At 37.7% G+C, this 23329-nt stretch overlaps 1 protein-coding gene across 1 annotated transcript in view; it reads left to right on the forward strand.

The window, feature by feature from the left end:
* Window positions 1-23329, forward strand: part of ptprsa (protein tyrosine phosphatase receptor type Sa) — a 198093-nt gene that overhangs the window by 111594 nt on the left and 63170 nt on the right. The window contains exons 6-12 of the mRNA XM_037698034.1: window positions 1022-1132; window positions 3499-3510; window positions 10917-11186; window positions 11365-11946; window positions 12169-12305; window positions 12423-12567; window positions 18972-19292. Of these exons, the coding sequence (XP_037553962.1) occupies window positions 1022-1132; window positions 3499-3510; window positions 10917-11186; window positions 11365-11946; window positions 12169-12305; window positions 12423-12567; window positions 18972-19292 (1578 nt within the window). The remainder of the gene's footprint in view (window positions 1-1021; window positions 1133-3498; window positions 3511-10916; window positions 11187-11364; window positions 11947-12168; window positions 12306-12422; window positions 12568-18971; window positions 19293-23329) is intronic.

The following is a 23329-nucleotide window of genomic DNA, read 5'->3' on the forward strand; positions in this document are numbered from 1 at the left end:
GGAACAAAAAACGATAGCGTCAAAGGGTGATAGACCTAAACAAAGATAAACTCATGCTAACAGCCTGTTGTAAACTTTTTCTTTACCATTAAAAGATCGTCATCCTTGTATTACAGTATGTTTTATGAGCAGGATTGCTCTATCTGACTGACAGCTCTCAGAAACAGGTGGATGAGGGAAAAAGAGTCTGAATACTCTATAAGAACCAGATAAAAGAAACTCGTTATGTCATTAAAAGAAGCAACAATACTGAGAAATATTTTTTGAAAACCATTTCAAAACCAGAACCTAGCCTATGTCTAAATCTCATTGATCACTAAAACTAATCAATGCAGTTGATTTTAAACAGCAAAAGACATTATTGTTTGCATAAATGTGTGTTCAAATTAGATATGATTGTTTTCATGAGATGTTACGACACGGTTCCAGAAGAGTTACAGAGTGTGGCGATGCACCGTGCCAACGCTCATCTGGACATGAACTGCTCTTTATGTGTGTTTATATTTCTTCCCATGACCCTTCACCCCTTACGCACACACAGAATCTCCCAGTGGTGACTTTCAGGAAGATTATAATGTTCTAATTTCAAAGAGTTTACAAGATCATCTCAACACTCCCTCTCCATTACATTTCATCACACTCCTATTACTCTGTGGTTGCGTTTTGCAAAAAAGATCTCTATTCTTGGATGAGTTGCAAACACCAACATGGCTGCAAATATACTGTGACTGATTCAGTTCACATTTTGATTTATTTAACATCCTCTCTTTTTGTCAACGGGTGGTTGAGGCTTGAGTGGAATTTGGTTAGTCATGGCTGTCTGTGTAAGCATTGCTGGGGTAAATGGTTCTTTCTGAAGCGAGCATGAGCAATTTGAGAAACTTACCATTAAAAAGATTGTTTGACTACGATGCCCATTCGCTGCCAACTGACTAATTTTATTCCTCTCTGCCTTTTCTCTCTTTTTGTCACTGTTTTCCCCCTTCCATCTTGTCTTTGTTCAATTGTGTCGTTTACCCAGGTGCCTTGCAGATTGAGAACAGCGAGGAGACAGACCAAGGGAAGTACGAGTGCGTGGCGTCTAACGTGGAAGGCGTGCGCTACTCGTCCCCCGCTAACCTTTACGTGCGAGGTAGGGAGAAACCCGGTCCCAGAACAAGGCCAAAAATAAATAAATCAATGAATCAATGAATAAAACGTTCAGAATCTACTCATTTGGATTTAAGTAGCATTACTGTTCTGCCTAACAATTGGTTTCATTCAGTAGCCTTCTAGTCCAGCTGAGTTTTCACAATATGTGTTTCAAAATAATACCCAAGTAATATAAACAATTTGTCTGTTAAATAGTAATGCTATATATATATATATATATATATATATATATATATATAGTGTGTGTGTGTGTGTGTGCGTGCGTGTGTATGTTTTTATACAATGCAACTTCCCAATGTAAAATTATAATTGACCAACTGTTTTTCTCTGTTATGCTGTTATGCTCCATTTTGTCTTTCAATGCCCTCCCCTACTCACTTGGAAGGAAATGTGTAGTGCACCAAGCCGTATGTCTTTACGTTATCGATTGCAAAAGACTTTTAACCTTTAACTGTTTGCCACCTACATCAAAGTCGGAACCCCCACTAAAAAATATGAAGACCATTTCTGTGTGGGTTTTTTTTTTTTTTTTTTTTTTTTTTTACAGGTAGAGTGCAACGGTAAGTCTTGATTTTGATTGAGTAGCTAGGTAACATTTCCCACCAATCAAAATCTCTCCTCCTTTAGCTTTCACTATAAGGGGGAGGAAACCCAAAATAAATTGTGGTTTCTCACACACACACACACATACACCTACACACGCACACAGAATCTGTTGCATAGATTATAAACCGTACACTTTCTCTACTTCTGGCTCATGCTGCTTTGAGCATAAATCCATAGTGCTTCTCTGGCTCTGCATTGCCATATTATATTTAAAGGCTTTAACAGTCATTAGTTATTTTCACTGGCACGTTCCAGCAAAGTGAAGGTATAAAAAACAATCAGTTGAAAGGACCAGAGTGTTTCATAGGAAAAAGACAATAAAGACAAAACCTATCCTCAACCACTAATGCTAAACGACAATGAATCCCTGTTGCGGGAGCTTTAATAAATTGAAGCAGATGCATTTTCGGCATGTATTATTTATATTGCGCATATTAAATAAAGATGCCTTGGTATCTACTCAGTTTGTTCCCTCTGCTGTGTACCAAATAACGTTGTTCCCAATAAATAATTCACTACTCTGACATTATAAAATGGGTCAGGGAGCTGCTTTTTCATTATTATTGCTATCATTGCTCTCAGTGAAATAGAAGCACAGAGAAGAAAAATTCAACTGTGGAGAGCTGAAGGTAAAAAAAAAATGGTCCATCAAGCTTAGTGTCTTTTCTTGCCAACATTCATTCTGGAGGCTTGAGCTGTCTCTTTTGTGATTCAGTGAGAAGTATCAAAATGGTAGAAGTTAAATGATTTATTGGAATTTATGGTCAAGCCTCCACAAATCATTTAAAAACTGATGGAAGCTCTTTAACGATGCAGCGCTAGGACGTATAGCATTTATTTTGCTAAAATAAAATAAAAAAGGAAAATAGCCGGTATACCTTGACGTAATGTTTGACAGTTTGTTCAATTCACCATGAACACTTGCTTCAAGAATACACACGGTTCATACTCAAGTACCTTCACACTATGTAACACACTTGTTTTGCTGTGATGGTGTCAACCTTTGTTTGTTTTCAGTTGAACTTTTGTCGATTTATTCTGATACTTGATGTTGACTATGTTTTGTTCACAAAGCAAAATGCACTTGAGATTAGCAGCTGTGGTAAATCATCATTTATGAGGGTGGGGGGGGGGAGTTTTTGTACATTTGGCATACTGCAGTAAGGTGAATAGGACTATTACCCAAACAGAAGGCGTTTTGAAGTTGTTGCTCATTGGCACCCTAAAACATCGACTTTTAACAGTTTTGAACTGCAGCTGCTAATTTCCTCCCTAACTGTGTCTTTTTTTTAATTTTCAATCTCTCATTAGTTTTTCTTTATTTTTTTCTTGATTTGGTTTGTTTCTCTATTAAACGAAAATTTGGCCACTGCAAGAGCTTCTGCTTGTGGCCATAAGGAGCTTGTAAACATTTTGAATTATGAGTATGGTACGCTTGATTTGACTCCAGTGGCGCTTCAATATTTTTTTCTTTAACAGACAGCAGAGCAACCACTGGGGTGAATCTGATTGTTTTGGTTCAAAGTTTATTTCAAGGGAGAGGGCAGGCAAGTGTACTTTAAAGATGGGTGTCACTTGATAGCAGGGACAAGAGAAAGGGAAGAAGGGAAAAAAAGAAAAGGGAAATGTAGCTACAGCTAAACACCTTGAGGTGGCTTTTTTTACTCTCTCTGTGTTTCCCCTATTTTTCTCTTCTCCTCATGTCATTGTGTTCTGCATCAACCCCTTTACATCCCTCAGAGCTTCGAGAAGGTTGGTGTGTTTTTTTTCTTTTTTACTTTTTTAACCCACATTTAAAAAAAAAAAAAAAATCAACATGTTGAAAATAAATAGCTGTATTTGCCTTTTGCAGAGCTCAATTAAATACTAATTTGGATAAAAACTAAAGTACAGTTAATCTAAACTGCTAAATGATTATTATTATTTTTTTCTAAAGAATAAATGATGAAATCAAACCCGATTAGTTCGGGTCTTGTTAATTTACTTTTATGTTTGCATTGTGGGGCCTTTTCACGTTTTGCATCCTTTGGTATTGCTTCTGCACCTAAAAGCTTTCTTTGCACGCAGCACGTGATAAAATGGGACTGTTGCATGATGGGAGAATGTAACTGCGCTTGCATGCCTGTGCAAAATCCCTTTGGCCCCAACGGTCTTTTACTTTTTGCACTCCCTGTGTTTTGTTTTGTTCTTTCCTTATCCTTCTTTGATTTTCAAAGTATTTTCCTGACACACTCTTTTGTTGGCTTATCTTACTTTAAGTTGATTTTTGTGTTGTGCATACAGTATGTGTGTTTTTCCTTTGTTTCTGTTTTTCTCCTTTCTTTGTTGTTAAAATGTTTGTCTTGTTTGTACATTAGTTGGAACATTTCTGTTTCTTTTTCAATCTGATGCTGCTCTGCTTCTTGAGTCTTGGAGTTCAGATGCAAATGCCCAAGAAATAATAAGTGTTTATACAGCCAGTGTTCCTGTCATCTTGTTTGTCTTGATCCAATACTAAAGAAAATTAGACTTGATTGGGGTCCATGATGATTTTAGCCTGCCGTAATAATGTAATATGTATTGTCATCATTGTATGTTCCCATACAATGGTGAAATTGGCTCTCTGCATTTAACCCATCCACCACCAAGTGGAGCAGTGGGCAGCTATTGAAGGCACCTGGGGAGCAACTAGGGATTGGGTGTCCTGCTCAGGGGGACCACGAGGTGTGCAATTACTTGGGATTGAGCCCGGGACCTTCGGGTCCTGAGTTGGCTGCCCTGCCTCTACACCATCTCGGCCCCCTTAAGCAACACCATTCACCAGGCTGTACAGATCATACCAACATAATAACTTCAGTATCACATTAGCTGTTTCTAATGAGCGCTAAACTTTAGAGCTTTTTAGTTTCACAGCAGCAACTAAATGCAACTGGATTTGTTAAATGATGGATGGCTGTGTTTGGTCAAAATAATGTCACACAATCACACATCTTTATGGAACAGAACTAAAATTCAGGTTGATTTGACTCAAATGAAATAGAAAACCCACTATTGTAATGCTCATGCTGTTGACCTTGAACATGAAGAAATTGTTATAAATAAGTTAAAGAAAAATGCAAGTGGCTTAATTTTTACTATAGGTTTTTTTAATCTAATAAGATTTTTTTTTCTTCAGAAATGCATATTTAGCTTTAAATCTGTACTGATCTCCAAGAGATTAAACTAAAAGGAAGTGTCTGGTAGTCAAACCATAAAAGGTCAATGCATTTCCATGCTTCGATTATGCATCCATGGAAGTGTTAACTTTGTCCAGCAAAACTTTCTACAGCATTTAGCCTCTGGAAATTAACATTTTTCACCCAGCTTTCAAAACTAGACATACTGAACTAAAATAAACTTTTGTAAATTGTTTGTATAATAATAAGTCCAATCCAAAGAGAGTATTTGTCATTTAACTAGGTAAGGTTTACAGTATTATAAACCACCTTTTGCCTCACACATTACCAAGACCAACCCTGTGAAAAAATATATTTAAAGCTAGCACTACTTCCTTAGCCCTAGACAGTCATATTTATTTGGATTGCCCAAGCCACATAATTTATTTTCAAAGCTAGTTATAAGGCAAACTTATAACTACACCCTATATAATTATGAGATTAACCACACACGCACAAGGATATCAGTGGTTCTTTGCACCAACAGGCTGTCATCACAAATTGATACTGCTGTCCTCAATTAAATACTCAGTACAAAGTTTTGATAAATTTCAAATAAATTGTCACATTCACAATTGGCATTACTGTTTGGATTTTAATTGCTGTAAATAACATTGATACAGAAAGACTGTGCTGCTATATTTGCATGTGCATGTTTACTCTTCTACTATGAAATTTGCCTGATTGTGAATGTGCTTGCATGTCCTGCTATGCATTTGTGTGTGATGTTGGGAAAGAAAGCTAGATTACACCTTATTTTCTCACTGGCCAAAGCAAATTCCTGTCATCTCTATTAGATGTTTGTCTTAAGGAGTCTGGAAAATAATAACTATACTTGAAAAGTGACTTTTCATCCAAAATGCATTAATGCATTATACAAAACATATGTTTTATTAGATTTTCTTCCAATGCAAGTGTAATGTCACTCAAAATATGCACTGAAAAAGACACCAAAATGGGAGGAGAATGTCCTTGCAGGATCATTTGGCTCCTTGTCATGTATGACAACAGAAAAACAAAAAGATAAGTAGTGAAATCTCCTCAATACACTGCTTGCTGCTATGAGGTACCCCTGCTATGACTCCTATCTGTTTCCTTAAAATAATAATTTCCATTTTTATGAACCACCCATAGTGACTGTTTAGCATTGCACAGCCAAGGTATGTTAATACTGGCCGAACCCTGTGGCTTAAATGTAAATGCCGCAGGACTCACCCAGCAAGTGTGACTAAAGGATCTCTATACTGTGCCTGTGTCCTCAGGCAGCAAGAGGGTGTAATCTCAGCTTCAAGGTGACACTAAAGGCTGCACATTATTTTGGCTTCCCCCTTCATTTTGGGGCAGCAAAATCTGCCTCACCAAAATAGCCAATAATGTCCACCTTCTGACCTCTTATTTTTTTAAAGCACAAATCCCTCTCCAACACTGCCCATTATTAGAGTTAGTTTAGTACTCTGGCATTCTCTCTCGACTGCTTCCCACCTTGTCCAATGTACGGCTTCTTGTCTTTCTCTCCACAATGGGGCTTGAAACAAGACTCTATACTGTTATGAGACCACATAAATTGTAAATGTTTGTTTTTCCCTCTCAAAACCAAATGGACCGGCTGGGCTCCTGGTCTCTGTGAATGAGGAGCGTGTCCATGCAATTGGGATTCTTTATTCTTTTACATTATATTTTCTGCTAGTCTCAGTGCATTTTAAAGGTATGACAGAAGAGGGTGTCATCTGCATATTTAGAAGTGCAACTGATTGTTTAACATCTTAACGTCCCTGTTTGACTGAACATTAGGTCATATCATTTAGTAAGGTGTTCATAGTATGGTGATTTACATGTGATAGCATGTAGATGCACAGTTGCCCTAACTTCCTTCTGAAGTTTAAGATTCCTAAATTTCTCTCCAGTATTAAATATAGTGATCTTCAGCATCAGCTGAGTTTTCGACATAAGGTTGCAATGTAGGTTTACTCTGGACTACTGTTTACAAAAAGACTCCCTATGTTTGATTGTTGACGTCATTGTTTTTTGCAAACTGCAGTTGGATTAATTGAATATTGTTTCTTGGTATCAAAAAGTATTTAAAACAAAGTATAGTTGTATTGATTTAGTTAGTTGTATACGTCAAACTGATTTGTTTCTGCTGTGGGGAAACCTCATTCACGTAACCACTTCAGCTCCCGGTCCATTGGCTGATCAGAGCCCCAGGGAGAGAAGATCACCCTCTGACAATCTTTGATTGAATGTTTCCCCAAAACAACAATTTTGTTTGTCCTACTGAGTTTTCATAATTGTTTTGGATTGGAAGATAAATTCAAGATACCACTAGAAGATAAAACAATAAAAAAACATCTAATAGTAGTGATGCAAACCTCTTTGTGAACACAGCTGCACTCTGGTACTGTCTTTGCTGTTCGGATGTAGTTTGTTTTTGTGAATTTGTTCAGTTTCATTTGTTTCTTTTTGTTTGGTTTTGTGGGTGTGTGTCTGGAGCAATGCTATATTTGGTAATAAATGGCATGCTTGGATGGGCCTGGGTGACATTTTAGGATTGGATTGGTTCTCTGGTGTTTGTCCTAGTGGATGAGGACACACCGTTACAAGTCACTCATGCCAAAGCCACAACCATGCATGTCTGTGTGAAGAATGGGCTGCCCTTTCACCTTTGTTGGTTAATTAGGTGTGTTTTTCCAAAATTGTAATGCAGCACATTTTAGTCCCATTATGATGGGAACTTTTAGCTTTTATTTTAATTTTCTTTTAGAATACATCTTTAAGTCATTATATGTGACTATCTATAAAAAAAAACAAAGTCTGTCTCAACTAAAAGGTTATTTATCAAAAGCTTCTAATCTGGATAGTCGATTTTTTAAGAATATTCTTTGGAATCACAATGGATTTTTTATGCATTTTTACAGTGCATTTTTGTGCCTTTTTTGTAATGAGCATTTCTTCAAAGGTCAGCTCTGAACTTTTTGCCCTCAAGGGCAGCTCTTGTTATACTCCAAGTAGCAAAGTAATTGACATTAACAGTGGATGCAATAGAGTATGCATACAGAGTAGTTCTGAAGATGGCAGATCAAAAACACCAGCTGTGGTCCTCATCTGAGCCTTACTAGCCCTTTAACTGAAACAGATCTGTTTTTGTCTTTTCTCTTCACATATGTAGTGGAATTCACTTTTTATTACTTAGTATGAATTGGCTTTCAAAGCAAATAACACTAGATGTCTTCTAACTCTTAAAATCTCCATGTAATCTCAGGATATTTTTACCAAAAAGCTTCCCCCATTGATCAGATGTTTGCATTTGCAGTAATTTATAATTAATTCAGTAGGTGTCAACCCTCAGCTAAAGGAAAAGAAACCTCAGAGTTTGTGTAGGTGATTTTTCTTTTTTAGTTTTATGGAAAAATTAACCATGCAACGATCATATGAATCCCATTTGGATTGACACGGTGTATTCTGGGATCCTAGTTTTTCTTGTGAGGTCCTTTTCAGTCTTTTCCCTGAACCCCGTCTCTGTTCCTTCGTACTCCCCCCATACAAACATGAAACATCCAGGACTAGGAGTTACCTTTGCACTGAGGTGTAATGTTTAAGGTGGGGAGGAAGGAACATGTACCTGATTCTTGATTTTAAGCCCCAGTGTGTGAGACCTCCAAACCAACTTTAAGCCATATTTTTTTGGTTTATTTTCTTTGTCTTTTTTATTTATTTACAACCGCAATTATTCTATTCTTCATATATATCCTTCTCCTTTCCCCTTTTTCCAACAACCCGAATCCCTCCTTCCTTGTTGCGTATTGTACAGTATGTGTGTGTGTCCATCTGTTTTCCTTTGTTGTCTGCTGTCTTGCTGCTCGAGTTTGCGTTATTCCTGCATTTTGTCTCGTCTGTCAGACCTTTACTTTCTTATTTTGTCTGTCTCTAAATTCATCTCTTCCATTTAGTCATCATATTTATACTTCTGTATCTCCACTTGTTTTATTTTAAATTCTGCATCCCAACAAACACTGGTGTAAAAAAAAAACAAGTAGCTACTGTGTAATGATTGTCTGTTATAGAGAACATTTTGTAGTTTTTTTTTTTGTCTTGTTTTGTTTACGTTTTGTGGTTCCACTTATTTTTTGCACACGATTCTTTTTGTTACTTTAGGACCATTTTTTTGTTCAAATATGGAAAACCTATAAAAAATTACACTTTTTATTAGTTCTCACTGTACCAAAAGAACATAAGGCTTGATTGAGTACCGTAAATTGTAATGTTCAACAAAGGTTGCAATAGGCCTACTCTAGAGAAACTTTTAAATTAACATAGCTCAAACATTTTAAACATATACAACAAGCCTGTAAAAATGTCATTTGCATAATGACTACTGTTCGGGTGTTTGCTGGGATGCTTTGCATAACCCATTGTTTTCTTTGTTAACTCATATTCTTTCACTCTATAGCTTTTGCATACTGTACACACGCACAATCATGTCTACACAAATGCAAAAGTGTACACTAGTATAAAAATATACGCATACAAATACACAGTACCTGTCACATCGTTCCTCTGCGTCTTGGTTTTTTTACCCGTCCTCTTCAATTTTCAGTCCTATCCATGACTTTAGAGGTCTTCACTGTCTCTATCTGATATTTGGCATTCAGCCCTTATTCATTTCAATCCCTTTTTCCTTCTATACCTCTTTCTTATTCTTTGAATTTCTAGTCACTGTTGATCCAGTTCTGTTTCTGTACTCCTACACTCTGTGACAGTTAGCTTTCTAGCTACAATTGCTATAATTTTTTTTCTGTGTATTTCTAGGCACACTCCTTGTTCCTCAGCACTTATTTTGTGTTACCCAGGACTGAGATGTGACAATGTGCCATCATCACATTGTGTCACATTAGCTGAAGAAAAACAAAGTTTACACAGCACTGAAACGGGTTATCCCCCTGCCCCATTTACCCTCCTCCAACCTTCCCACTCTTTTTTCTTCCTCTGTCACTTTTTGCTACACTGTACTCTTTCCTCTATCCTTTCCTCAGTTCCTCCTCTACCTTGTACTTCTGTTTTTCTCTCCAGTCGTCTTTTGTCTGGGCATGCTAGCGACCCTTCAGTTATATTCCTCTATGCATTTTATCTCAAGTTTTATATCTGATTTTGTTATCATTTACTCCTTAATTTACCTCAATCTATTTATGCATGCTGTCTGTGAAACTGATAGCTGCATCTATCAATGGAACCGTGTCAGATCTTAATAAGGCTTTGTCCAGTGGATCTACCCTGAACCACAAAAATCTGATTAAAGTTTCTCATCTTTAAGATTGCAAGAAAGTAGAGACCTGTGTTAAGTGCAAAAGTATGCTAGAATATAGTTAGAGACCTCACAGAGATGGTCAATAGTTCAGTAACCTTACACTTCCTGTGCTGTGGGAGAAGCCTGCAATGGCCCACTTCCTGTTTGGCATGAGTTTCTGAGAGGACAGGAAGTTCCAGGTTGCCCTGTTGGGCTCATGTGATGGAAATATCACATGACCCTTACAACACGTTTAGATTTTGGGATCAGGTAATGCTATTGTTGTCTAGATGTCAGCAGTTCAGTCCCCAAAGATGAGAAACTCGTAATAGATTTTTGTGACTTTAATTGTGCTGTGATGGGTCAAATATTGGTTGATGGAACCTTGTTGCTATGAATCGTTGCTTAACCGTAAATCTATATTGTTGTTGAAGCAATTCTGTTAGTTTAGTTCTTTTTTATTTCTTTTCGTATTTTTTATGTTCTTAAACATCTAGTTATTATTATTTTTTAGTTTTTGTTTGAAGTTTTCATTTACCATGTTAAATTTTTTGTGTTAGATATTACCTCGAGGAGGGTCCATTTTCATCTGCCTCTCTTGTTACCTGTCTCTTTTTTTTCCTCTTCATTTTGACACTTGCCCTCTTTTGTCATCCTCTCCCCTTCCTCATGCTTTCTCCCAGTTCGGCGGGTGCCTCCTCGCTTCTCCATTCCACCAACGAGTCAAGAAATAATGCCAGGTGGCAGTGTGAACATAACATGCGTGGCAGTGGGGTCACCCATGCCTTATGTCAAGTGGATGCTGAACGCCGAGGATCTGACACCAGAGGATGAGATGCCAGTTGGCAGAAACGTTCTTGAACTGAATAGCGTCCGTGAGTCAGCCAACTATACCTGTGTGGCTATGAGCAGCCTTGGCATCATTGAAGCTGTGGCACAGATCACTGTCAAATGTAAGAGATAACTGTATTTTTGATGTGGTTGTAGAGACTTTACCTTATCTTAATGACAGTCTGACCTGTATTTGTTTTTTTAAATACTTACTAAATATTTTGTTTTTGCAAAAAAAAAAAAAAGCTGCCATTAAAAATTAATAGTCTCTATTTTTTTTCTGTCATGTCCTCACCACAGCTCTCCCCAAGCCTCCAGGTACCCCTGTGGTTACTGAAACTACAGCAACCAGTGTGACTATTACCTGGGACTCAGGAAACCCAGACCCAGTAACAAATTACATCATACAGTATAGGGCCAAGTCTCCAGACAGCAAGTATGAGACTGTGGAAGATATCACCACTACACGTTACAGCATAGGTGGTCTCTATCCAAACACAGAATATGAAATCCGTGTGTCAGCCGTCAACACAATTGGACAGGGTCCTCCCAGTGAGCCAGTTGAAACCCGTACTGGTGAGCAAGCTCCTGCAAGTCCACCAAGAAACATTAGAGCTCAGATTCTTCCTCAGAACACAATGATGGTGCAGTGGGAAGAGCCTGAGGAGCCCAATGGGCAGATCAAGGGCTATCGAGTTTATTATACCATGGATGACTCGCAGCCTATGAGTCTCTGGCAGATCCATAATGTCCAGGACAGCATCATCACCACTATCCGGAGCCTAGTTCCTGAAGAAACGTACACAATCAAAGTTCTTGCGTTCACCTCTGTTGGCGATGGACCTTTCTCAGAACCCATTCATGTGAAAGTACTCCAAGGAGGTAAGGATAATTAGACTAATTGTAGATGAATAAGTGGTGTTGAAACCAGTTTAAATTAAAATGATAAAAGAGTAAGTATGGCACAACTTTCTTCCTTTGAATTTAATCAAATCCTTGATGTCTGATTGCATTGTTGTCACGATGTAGCCATCTCACTTGCAGATAATTAACTTAAGCGGTGTTGCACCAATTTCGAGTAATGTTCTCTGCTGCATTCTTTAGTTCCAGGTCAACCATCCAAATTCAAGGTTGGTGCTGTGTCAGACACCAGCATTGAATTGACTTGGGATCCTGCTTATGAGAAAGAAGGAATTTTACGTTACGAACTTCGCTATTCAGAAAGCAATTTTGGCACCCAGGTAAAATTTTGATCATGTTTTACGTATTTCTTGGCATTTTGCAAGCTCGTAATAATCCAACATCCCATTCATTCACTCCTATTTTAAGATAAATTTCCAATGTCTTCTAATTAACAGATGAAAAAGACATTCGGACCCACTAGATCATATGTTGTGGAAGGCCTTCGCCCCAACACAGAATATCGCTTCTCTCTGGCAGCTGTTTCTAACAAAGGCATCGGAGCGTTCACAAATGAAATTTCAGAGAAGACCTTGCAAGCCAGTATGTAGCCTTCTATTCAATCTTATCTCCTATTTTTACAGGTTTGCTAACAAAGGATATTCCCCAGTAATCAATGAAGTGACGGTTTTATGTTTTTATAGACTTTTTATACAAATGTTTTCTATGTTGTTTTATTTAGTTGTTTTGAATGAAACTTTGAAAATGTTTTGCCCATTGCTTCATCACCTTTAAGTGATAACTTTGTTTTCTTCTGACAGGGTTAGGGACTCAGAGCTATCCGAGACTGCTATAAACTGAAATGCTGTATGTGGTTGTCTGAATCTTCCATAAATACGGAGTTAAATGTTTTTAAGTTAACTAGTCCCTACATTTTTACAAACATATTTTATTTATATAGCATTGCACCAAAAAAAAAAAATCAACAAGGTATTTTATTTAGTCATGCGATTGAAAATAAGGAACTAAAGATACATTTTGACCACAAGAACATATTTTATTATTATTATTGTTTTATTATTTATTTATTTATTTTAAGGGTTATTTCCTTCACCCTTCCATTCCCACAGCAGGAATCAGGGACTAAACAGAGTTATGCGTAAAAAAAATTCTCTCATAAAATGGCCCTAATGGCCAAGTTTATGACATAACTGTGAGATTACGAGATACCTTCAGAATATGGTTTGTATTAAACTTCATACATTTTTCAAATATTAGTAGCAGGTTATCATGGTTTTTCCTCTGTCCTTAATATTTATAATAGCAAGTATTACTATTTTTTTAATCTATAAAACAATGTCAAAATGTTGTCATTCCTGCAGCTTGGGAGACATTGGTTGCACATGAGGCTGTGGCGGTCCAACATTTGTAAGATTAAATGAAAAGGAGAAACCTCATCCATGACAAAAAGTCTGAACTTAAAGCACTTCAGTCACTCTTGTATTGGACCTCTATGGAAATGCAAGAAATGCATGGCTGAAATTATGTTTGTTTCCCGAGAAAGCTTTAATGTTTTGGGTGTTTTAAGTTAAAATGCACTTTTTGACTTGTTTCCCCCAACCTGACCTTAATGACCTTATTTTCTAACTTAGCTCAAGTGCAAACATCTAAATGTGCTCTATTACTTTATACAAACCAAGTTTATGTGGACTAGTAATCTTGACCTTTTTTATTGGATGTTTTGTTATTGTATTATTATTATTATTATTTTATTTATTTTTTTACAGAATGTTCACATCCCACGTGACAGACACAAAAAATGTTCATCCTCCTTAAAGACTACCAAGGCTCTCATATCAACTGTTATTGTTTTGGGGCTGGGGATTTTCAATGTGTGCTTTGCCTTTACAGAAAATAAGACTAACAATAAAAATTACTTGCATGCTGCTTGTAACTACACTGAAGGACCCTGTGTACATAATTTCATTCCACCACATGTACCACATGTGGTGCGAATGACAATAAAGAATCTCTGACACTGAAGTCAGTTAACCCTGCACTATTTTATCTAGATCACAGGAAGCAAAATCACAACCAAATTATTTACTTCAGAAAAGTAAAGTGTAAAATTACTGACAACGGTACTGGTAGTTAAAACTGAGGTGACAGTAAATGCATCTTGTCATTCTAGATCATCATATCCAATCAGGTTGAGTGGCAAGTGCTGTATGGGATCATTAATCCAATGCCTGCAACAAACCAAGACAAAAGATTTAGAGAAGTACCCAGTTTTAGTACTGATTAATGCTAAAGACATTTTCGGACTGATTTATGACCCTCAGGACAAAATACTATTAGTGTGGTATAACAGAGTAAGGGCAGGCTTGGAATGCATAGAAAGGCTGATCAATGTACAACTTAAATAACAGACCATTAATGCTTTTGCATTTATACTGTTGATGTTCATTTTAACTCCTTATCAGCTAAAAAAGAAAACAAACAACCAATTAAAACAAAGGTACTCAAATTTACAAGAATATCCCTGGATATGATTATGTGATTGTGGATTTTGAGACTTGTAAAAATAAACAAATGTATTGTTAAAGTGGCTTCTTTAAATTGACATGAGAGCCATGGTGGTGGGAGCAAACGTTTAACACATTTTCTGTTTCTACCTGTGCAGCTTGTTGGCTACACCTTCACATGTGGATGTGGGTGGGAGCTTTACAAACAACCACCTCAGTTATTTTTGATATTGTTAGACAACAAAGCTACACAAAACTGCATCGTTTTACTGTTAACAGCCCCGGCTGCATGTGATGCTCCCTCCTGCCCTCTTGGGTTGCTGTTGTTCAATTATGGACCACTCCAAGCATGCAACTATACAATGTTTATCCATGCTCATTTCTACCAAGGCATATCTCAAGTGTTTGTGTACATCCTCACCTGTCAGTGTGTGTCTCTGTGAATGTCTTGTCTCTATTTTTGCATTTTTAAACTTCCAACAATTTGAACTGTGTACGTGCCCACTCACCTTGTTTCAGCTCTGCTTCTCGTTGCTACTAAACTACACTTCTTGGAATGGCTTAACACCTTGTTCACTTCTAGTTCTCTTCCTTTTATGTTGACTTTTGCAAAAGGTTTTAAGTTGGATTTTTTTTTTTTATGTAATACTTTTTATTTAGGATTTACCTTGAAGGTTTTTTTATTATTATTTTATATATTTTTTTATTTTGTAGTTTTTCTGTTGGGTTCTTGTTTGGATCCAAGTCCAGCCAAGAAAGAAGCACACATGCTTTAAAAAATGCTTTAAAAAAATGAAGTCAGTAAGACAAACTGCTCTTAGGAACTCTTTATTTTCAGTAGCTTTGTCTATACTCCTAGTACATAAATCGTGGACAATAATGTAAAACTCATATTTTCACTTCTGGCCTCATTAGCTTTTAAACAAAGAGGGGGTTTTTTTTGTTTTGTTTTTTTTGTATTTTTTTTTTTTGTATTGAAGAGTCCTTGCATAAATATATGTGATGCACAATAGCCGGTTTGTAAGCACAGAAGTCAAAATGCTCCAAGATTAAGTCAGACAAAAAACATTTATATTGTAGGGAATAAAAAGATCTTTTGGATGCTTCCAGGTAAGTGACCAAGTGAGCCAGTGATTCAGTCTGCCATAACTTTTCCAACAGAGTGGACACCTGCACAATTGAAAAAGAATCAGCCATCATCTCTAAAGACTTAGTTAAATATGAATATAAAGTACATCAGGATCAGAATCAGAATCTGAAATGGTGTACCAGTAGAATTAGACGAGAGAGAGTAATATGCTGCAGCCTAACAAAAGTCTATAAAGACTGGGCCATATTAAGTATATTTCAAAGAAATGTCACCACAAAAAATTCATAAAATTACTTATTGCCTTGTGTGCAAGCTCAACAATACATGCAAATACAAAACCATCTCAACTTTGGATCCACCGCTCTAGGCAGACTGAAGCGCTGTGCCACAAAGCAAAACAGGAGTTTTCAGATGTACATGTATCTTTTTCTATGCTACAAATGTTTACAGAACGTTGAAGTTTGTGCTCAGTTCAAATAGCATTACCAGAGGCTTGTCATGGGGACCAATCTTCAGTGAGTTTACTCAAAAACATAAATCCACTGGAATTATTTTGCATACGTAATTGCTTCAGTGTGATTGATCCCAAATTATTTCTTATTGAAATATTAAAGGAGGTAAAAAAAATTTAAAAAATCCACAAGATGTACATGGCAACAATTCCCCCCTCCCCCATTCAGAAGTCCTCATTGGGTATGCTACCAATCAGACAAGGATGAAATAATTGTTATCAGTTTGTTCAGACGTGGCTGAAGAGGGTGCACAGCTGGAGAGCTTGAAGGGGAATTACTCAAGCTGTTAAGTTTCAAGGATTGGTAGTACTTGAGATAGACCCTGGGAGTGGGTTTTAGGGGACCGCAGGGCCCCAGAGTGACTGACATGAATCCCATTTTATAGCATCAGAATTAATTTCATGCTCTGCAATGAGCTATGAGCCAAGGCCTCAAATTGTCTGGCATTGTTACACATTTAGATTATACCTAGAACCTGCCAGTAGCCAGTCAAGGGCTATTTCTGAAATTAAAATGTCTGATTCTAAATCCTCTGTATTTAACCAAACAAGCATTTTAGCCCCTCACTTACTCTAATTGCAGAGGGGGGTTTAGATGTATTGGAGTGTTTGTGTGTGCTCCACCATGACCATTTGGCATTTCAGAGATTAATTCCATACTGATCTACAAATATGAACTGTTGTTTGAAGCTCCTACAATGTACTAATACTATTGTAGTATATTTAGATTATGACCATTGAATATACTGTAGATCGCTGTGACTGTGTCAGGATTAATATCACCAGAAATATCACACCCAAACCAGCACCTTTATTCTTTAGCCATATTCGTTGGCTATGTCACTGATGTTTGTGAATTTTATATTTAAAAAGAGAAGTATGTGCAGAAAGACATGACATGACATGACAAATAGCACTTTTTGAAAAGTCTTTCAAAAAAGATTAGAACCTCAAGTAAAACATTTTTATTTTTTATTTTTTTTACTGTATTATTTGTTTTGTGATTGTATAGTTCTAGGATCCATAATCCTTATGACAAACTTCAAGGAATGTGCACTTGATTAAAAATGTGCCCCAGCTAGTTTTAAATTGTTATCAGGCATGGGGATGCATGTGCACAGAGATAGCCTCAACCTTGTCAGATTCAAAGCCTTTTCTTCCGCAAAGAACGAGAATTGAGCAATGGTTTTTGACATAAAGAGTTTACAAATACAATATGGGCAAAAGAAAGAAGCAGAAAGGCTCAAAATCCAGTAAGACTTTAAGTAAATAAGCCCATTAAAAACAGAAAGGAGTTTTTAAACCTTTTTTTTTTATTATTTTTGTTTGCATTTTTGTTTGTTTGTTGTGTGTGCACTTGAACATTTAGTTTATTCAATAGAGGAGGTCCTTTAGTCTTAAAACTCATATATTTCATTCTTGTTTTTCTAAACTGCCCTTTCCAAAGTGGCATTAAATTCAAAACAGTTCTATTAAACTTTTAGGTATACTGGTAAACAATGTATTCATGTTGCTGCTGGTTTGCTTGTTTCCTGGTGCTCTCAGAATGGAACAGGGCTCATAAAGTTGCATCAGTACAGGGCTATGGAATGGGATTTATTCATAGCAATTGTCAACAAGAAAAGACATTTGTGAGCTTCGCTAAGTTCACAAGCATAGCATGAATTTTCCCCAACAGCCCCCAGGTTTGTGGACCCTCAGGCCCAACAATCCAGTATTAAACAGACTCCTTGCAGTACAGAGCCAACTCTCTCCCTTCTGCTAACCCCCTAGGTGGTTCAAAAAAACTATCAGCTTATCAAAATGTGCAATTTTTACTGATACAATAACATAGAACAATCTAAAAATATATAATATGCCTTCAGGAAGGGAAAGTGTTGCTGCTCACTGACTCAGAGTAAAACACTCTGCAGTCAGGTGCTGGTGGTAAGAAAGTCTTTAAAGTTTTGTATTTATGGACTTCAGGTACGTATGATGCAGACAGTGCTTGTGATTTCTGTTTTTTTATTATGCGTAAAATATTCTATTGGTGTTTTTTTTTATTTTTATGGTTTATTATGAGTTGACATTTTGAACATTGTGTGTTGTTTTGTTTTTTGAGTCACTTGGATTTCCGACAAATAATTTTTCCAGTAACCTTCAGTTCACCATTTATTTCTGCTGCTTTTGTTTTGGAATGATAACATTTTCCTTATTTTTATTGTTGTCTTTTGACTTATTTTCTTAACCATTCATGAGTGGAATGTCATTTTAATTTCTGACTGAATGTAACTTTTTTTTGTTATTGTGTCATGTTTACCTGCTTAGAAGAAAAACATGTAATAGTGAATAGCTTGCAAGATGGGAATATAAAAAAGAAGTTTTTACAAAACTTGTATCTTGCATAGAGTAAAGAAACTCAACTTAAAAATTTAATTTTCATTTATGTCCACTTGTTCTAATAATGAGAAAGAATGCTCATGAGTTGGATTTTAAATGCTTTTAAACACTTTATACACAAAAAGTATATATTATTTATGCACAATCAAGCATAGTAACCACCGGTACTAGTATATTTTATAGCCCAAATTTTATTAAAAGCACTTTGAGAATGTCTTCACATATCACACAAGGTAGCCATCTTGATTCATTGTTACATGTCTGTGCTGTTGTCCATTTTTACCTCCTAAGTTTACATTTGCTTGATGCGTTGTTTTACACTTTTTATTTATTTATATTTTTGGTTGACAATTTAATTTGACCTGTTGCTTTTATTTGAGTTTCAAATTTTCTTTTTTTTTTTTTTAATTCTCCCATCTTTTTTATTTTTTTGTTTTTCATCCCTCTCCCTTTCCCATCCTCCTCATCCTCTACCCCTCTTCCTTCCTCTCCACCTCACCAGAGCCCTCATCTCCCCCTCAAGAAGTTAAGTGCAGCAGCTCCAGCTCCACCTGCCTTTTGGTAAGTTGGCAACCCCCACCTCTGAAGAGTCAGAACGGTGACCTGACAGGGTACAGGGTGCACTACCAGGCAGTGGGCTCGTCAGAAGGGACCGGTGATGACACAGAGCCCATGGAGGAACTAATGGTCTCTTCAGCTGAAGAGCAGGTGCCGCTGGAACGTCTAAAGAAATGGACTCAGTACCGCATCACTGTGTCTGCCTCAACTGCGGTTGGGCTGGGCCCAGAGAGTGAACCCTTGATCTGTCGAACAGATGAAGATGGTACGTCAATTTGTTATGTAGAGACCTGAATTTATTGAGTGAAAAATGTGTCTTTGTTAGATGTTTAAATACACCATCTACATCTGTATTTTATTGAATATACTATACACCAGGTCATGGAAAAAAAGAGATTCCTAAAACAATCAGGTGTAGATGTCATCAGATTTATTACAAAGCTTTGGATAACAGCCAGCAATCACACAAGATCAATGCATTTACTAGTACACACTTATCAATGCTTTCACCTGTCTGAGTTTCTGACCTGTTCTGCCTTCCTGAACTGAAAAAGTTAGTTTTGTAGAAAACATCCAGCCAGACTTCCAGTCCCTCCCCGCCTTGTCGAGCTGTTATCAGAACCCATCTTCAGACAGAAGCGATGAGGTATCTGGGAAACCAGACAGCTCCCAAGGACTCTGGAACCACATCACTGTAATAATATCAATAAAACCTTGAAGATAATAAGAATTATCTCTTGCTGTCCCTTTACTGACCGGTCGCATGAAGACTGATTATTACATTGAGTAAGGATCACGGAACATTTTAATATAATTCATAATAACAGTAAAAAAGCAGTGCATAAATACATTAATCAAGTAAAATTATGGAGCATGGTGAGTGTAAAAAATACACATTCATGTGACACACCTTACTAGTAAAGCAATAAGATAGTAGACATATTTGCACTGTAGTATGAAATACCTTTAGGCATCTGTCTTTTCACTAACGCTAATTACATAGTTAATCAGTCAATAAATTAAATAAAAGTCCAGTAAATAGACAACCCCAGAAGGCTCAACTTTGTCAAGTAAATATCCACTCTAGGAAAACATGACTTCTGAATCCACAAACAGCAAATAAATAACTATGTAATATAAAATGAGCTGTTTGTGAAAGCCTGTCTATGTCACTTTTGTGTGTTTAGCATCAAACCTCTTTCGCTAATAGCTGACCTGACACAATAGGGTTCTTTTAAAAAAGACATGGCCTTGCACAAAATAAGAAAAATGCATGATGTTTTCATCCCTAACTTGACAACAGTTGGGTTTCCTTTAATCTAAAAATCAAACAAACAATATCAGCCGCATGGTTAAAACAGGATGCGTGATACCAAAATGTATAGAAAAGAAACTGGACACTACGGAGGGAAAGAGTGACGTAGATCAACTTGCAAGGCAGAGGGATAAGGCTGGAAAGGATGTACATTTAGGTTTGTCAAATAAATAAATGGTTATGCTTTAACAAACAACGAGAGTCTGATAGGAAAAGGGAAGTAGTATTTTGAGGAGGTAATAAATGAAGAGCTCCTCTAAGCTCCTCAAATACACCCAAGTGAAGCAGTAGGCAGCTATGTAAGCATCTGGGGAACAGGTAGAGAATAGGTGTCTTGCTCAAGGACACCATGACATATGGGCATGGTGAAAAATCTAAAATGCAATTTTCCTATACCGAGTAATCTGGTCTACCACTGAACCACAGCTGCCCACTAGAGATGTGCTGTAGAAGTGAAAGATAGCTTAAAGGTGAATGTGGAACTGCATCAAGGATCTGCTCTGAGACCCTTTGTGTTGACTCTGGGGATGGACAGACTAACATTTGTGGTCAGGCAGGAGTCCCATGTGGATTATGATGTTTGCAGAGGACATTGTGATCTGTGGTGGGAACAGGGAACAGGTGGAAGAGAATTTAAAGAGGTGAAGGTATACACTTGAGGAAAGAGGAATGAAAATCAGCTGTGGCAGCACAGTAGTGCAGTTGGTAGAGCTGCTGCCTCTCAGCGAGCAGGTCGCCCAGGTTCAAATCCCAGCTGGGGGCCTTACTGGGTGGAGTTTGCATGTTCTCGCTGTGCATGCGTGGGTTTTACGTAGGTACTCTGGTTTCCTCCCACAGACTAAAAACATGCATGTTAGGCTATCTGGTAACTCTAAATTGTCCCTAGATGTGAGTGAGAAAGTGAATGGTTTGTCTCATTTGTCTATGTGGTCCTGTGCTGGACTTGTGACCTGTCAAGTGCGTACCTGCCTCTCACACAATGATGGCTGGACATGGGCACCAGTGACCCCCATGACCCCTGCGACCTGAAAAGGAATAAGTGGGTAAATATAATGTATGTATGTACGTACGTACGTACGTATGTATGTATGTATGTAGCAAGGCTGTAGCAAAGTAGAGTACATGTGTGGGAATGGAAGGGAGGCAGGTGGAACAATGAGACTTCAAGGAGCAGAGATCACAAAAGTGCACATCTTCAAATGATTTGTGATAAAAGAGTGGCAGCAAAGGTTGGGACAGTGACACTGGCAAAATACAGGAGACAGAACTGGAAGTGGCATAGCTGAAGTTGTTAAGTATCCTGATGCATGCTCAAGTTGAAGTTGTTAAGGTTCTTTTTAGGACTGACAAGGATGGACGCGATTAGGAACTAGATCAACAGAGGTACAACACAGGATGAAGGACAGGGAGAAAGTTAGAGAGGCCAGATTGAGGTGGTTTGGACATGTCCAGAGCAGGGACAGTGGGTATATTCATAGAAGGATGTTAGAAATGCAGCTGTCAGGAAAAAGACGAAGAGGAAGGCCAAAGAGGAGATATGTGGATCCAGTTAGAGAGGACATGGAGGTAGTTGGAGTGAGATCAAAGGAAATGAAAGACGAATGAGATGAAGGATGACATGCTGTGGCGACCCCTAAAGTGGGAACAGCCGAAAGATGATTTTACAAAATTGTTAACCTTAAATTAGACACATTAAAAAAAAGAAAAAAAAAAAGAAGAAGAATAGAAGACTTACAAAAATGCAATCTAGACATAAGTAAAGCTCTATATAAAATAAACACAAATAATGGAACCATTCAAAATACTGTAGCGAACACATTTGGGAAATCAAGCATGTTGCTTTTTAAACCTTACTAACTAAATGCCATTTTTTATAGTTATCACAACAGATATCAAACTTCTGTCTGAAGTCTCAGTAGATTTCATTGCCCAGCTGAGAACCTTGAGCAAAATAGTCGAGTCCCAGTTGAAGTGCTTCCTGGAGGATCACGCCATCTTAGAGCTTTTCCAATCTGGCTTTAAACCTCTCCACAGCACTGAAACTGCCCTGCTGAAGGTCTTTAACAACATCTTCAGATCACAGATACCGGTGAGTCTGTGCTGCTTGTCCTGTTGGACCTCACAGCCGCCTTTGACACCATCGACCATGAGATCCTCATTGCTAGGTTGGAGCAGTGGGTGGGCGTCACAGGATCAGCCCTCAATTGGTTCAGATCTTACCTCGCTGACAGATCCTTTTGTGTCTCCATCAAGGATTTTAATTCCGCAGAGGCAGAGCTTAAATGGGGGGTTCCGCAGGGGTCCATCCTGGGTCCCCTCCTATTCTCTTTATACCTGTTGCCGCTTGGTGCAATTTTCCGGAAACACAACATGACCTTCCACTTTTATGCTGATGACTGTCAAATTTACTTCCCCCTAAGACACAATGGTACATGCTCTATTCAACCGCTGCTCAACTGCCTGGCTGACATCAGGGACTGGACGGCTTTAAATTTCTTGAGCTTCAATGAAAAGAAGTCTGAAGTCATGTTGTTCCCTCCCAACGACACAATCACAAACCACTGTATCAACCTCTCCGCTCTAACCCTGTCAGAAAAACAGAGTCACTAATCTGAGCGTGATAATGGACCCTTCCCCGAAGCTTAACAATCATGTAAACATGATTGTTAAATCATGCTTCTTCCAACTAAGGCGGCTGTCTAAACTGAAGCCCATATTGTCCAAAAATAACCTGGAGACAGTAATGCATGCATTCATTACATCTAGGCTTGATTACTGCAATTCACTCCTGTTTGGTATCAGTCAGACCTCCATTGCACGACTACAACTGGTCCAGAATGCAGCAGCCCGGTTGTTAACCAGTACAGGCAAAAGAGAGCACATTACACCAGTTTTGGCCTCACTGCGCTGGTTACCAGTTCACCTTAGAATCCAGTTCAAAATACTCATGTATGTCTACAAATCACTGAACAGTTTCTCTCCCCCCC

This window comes from Nematolebias whitei, chromosome 3 (assembly GCF_014905685.2).
Source record: "Nematolebias whitei isolate Nwh7 chromosome 3, NemWhi1, whole genome shotgun sequence".
Classification (NCBI taxonomy): domain Eukaryota; kingdom Metazoa; phylum Chordata; class Actinopteri; order Cyprinodontiformes; family Rivulidae; genus Nematolebias; species Nematolebias whitei.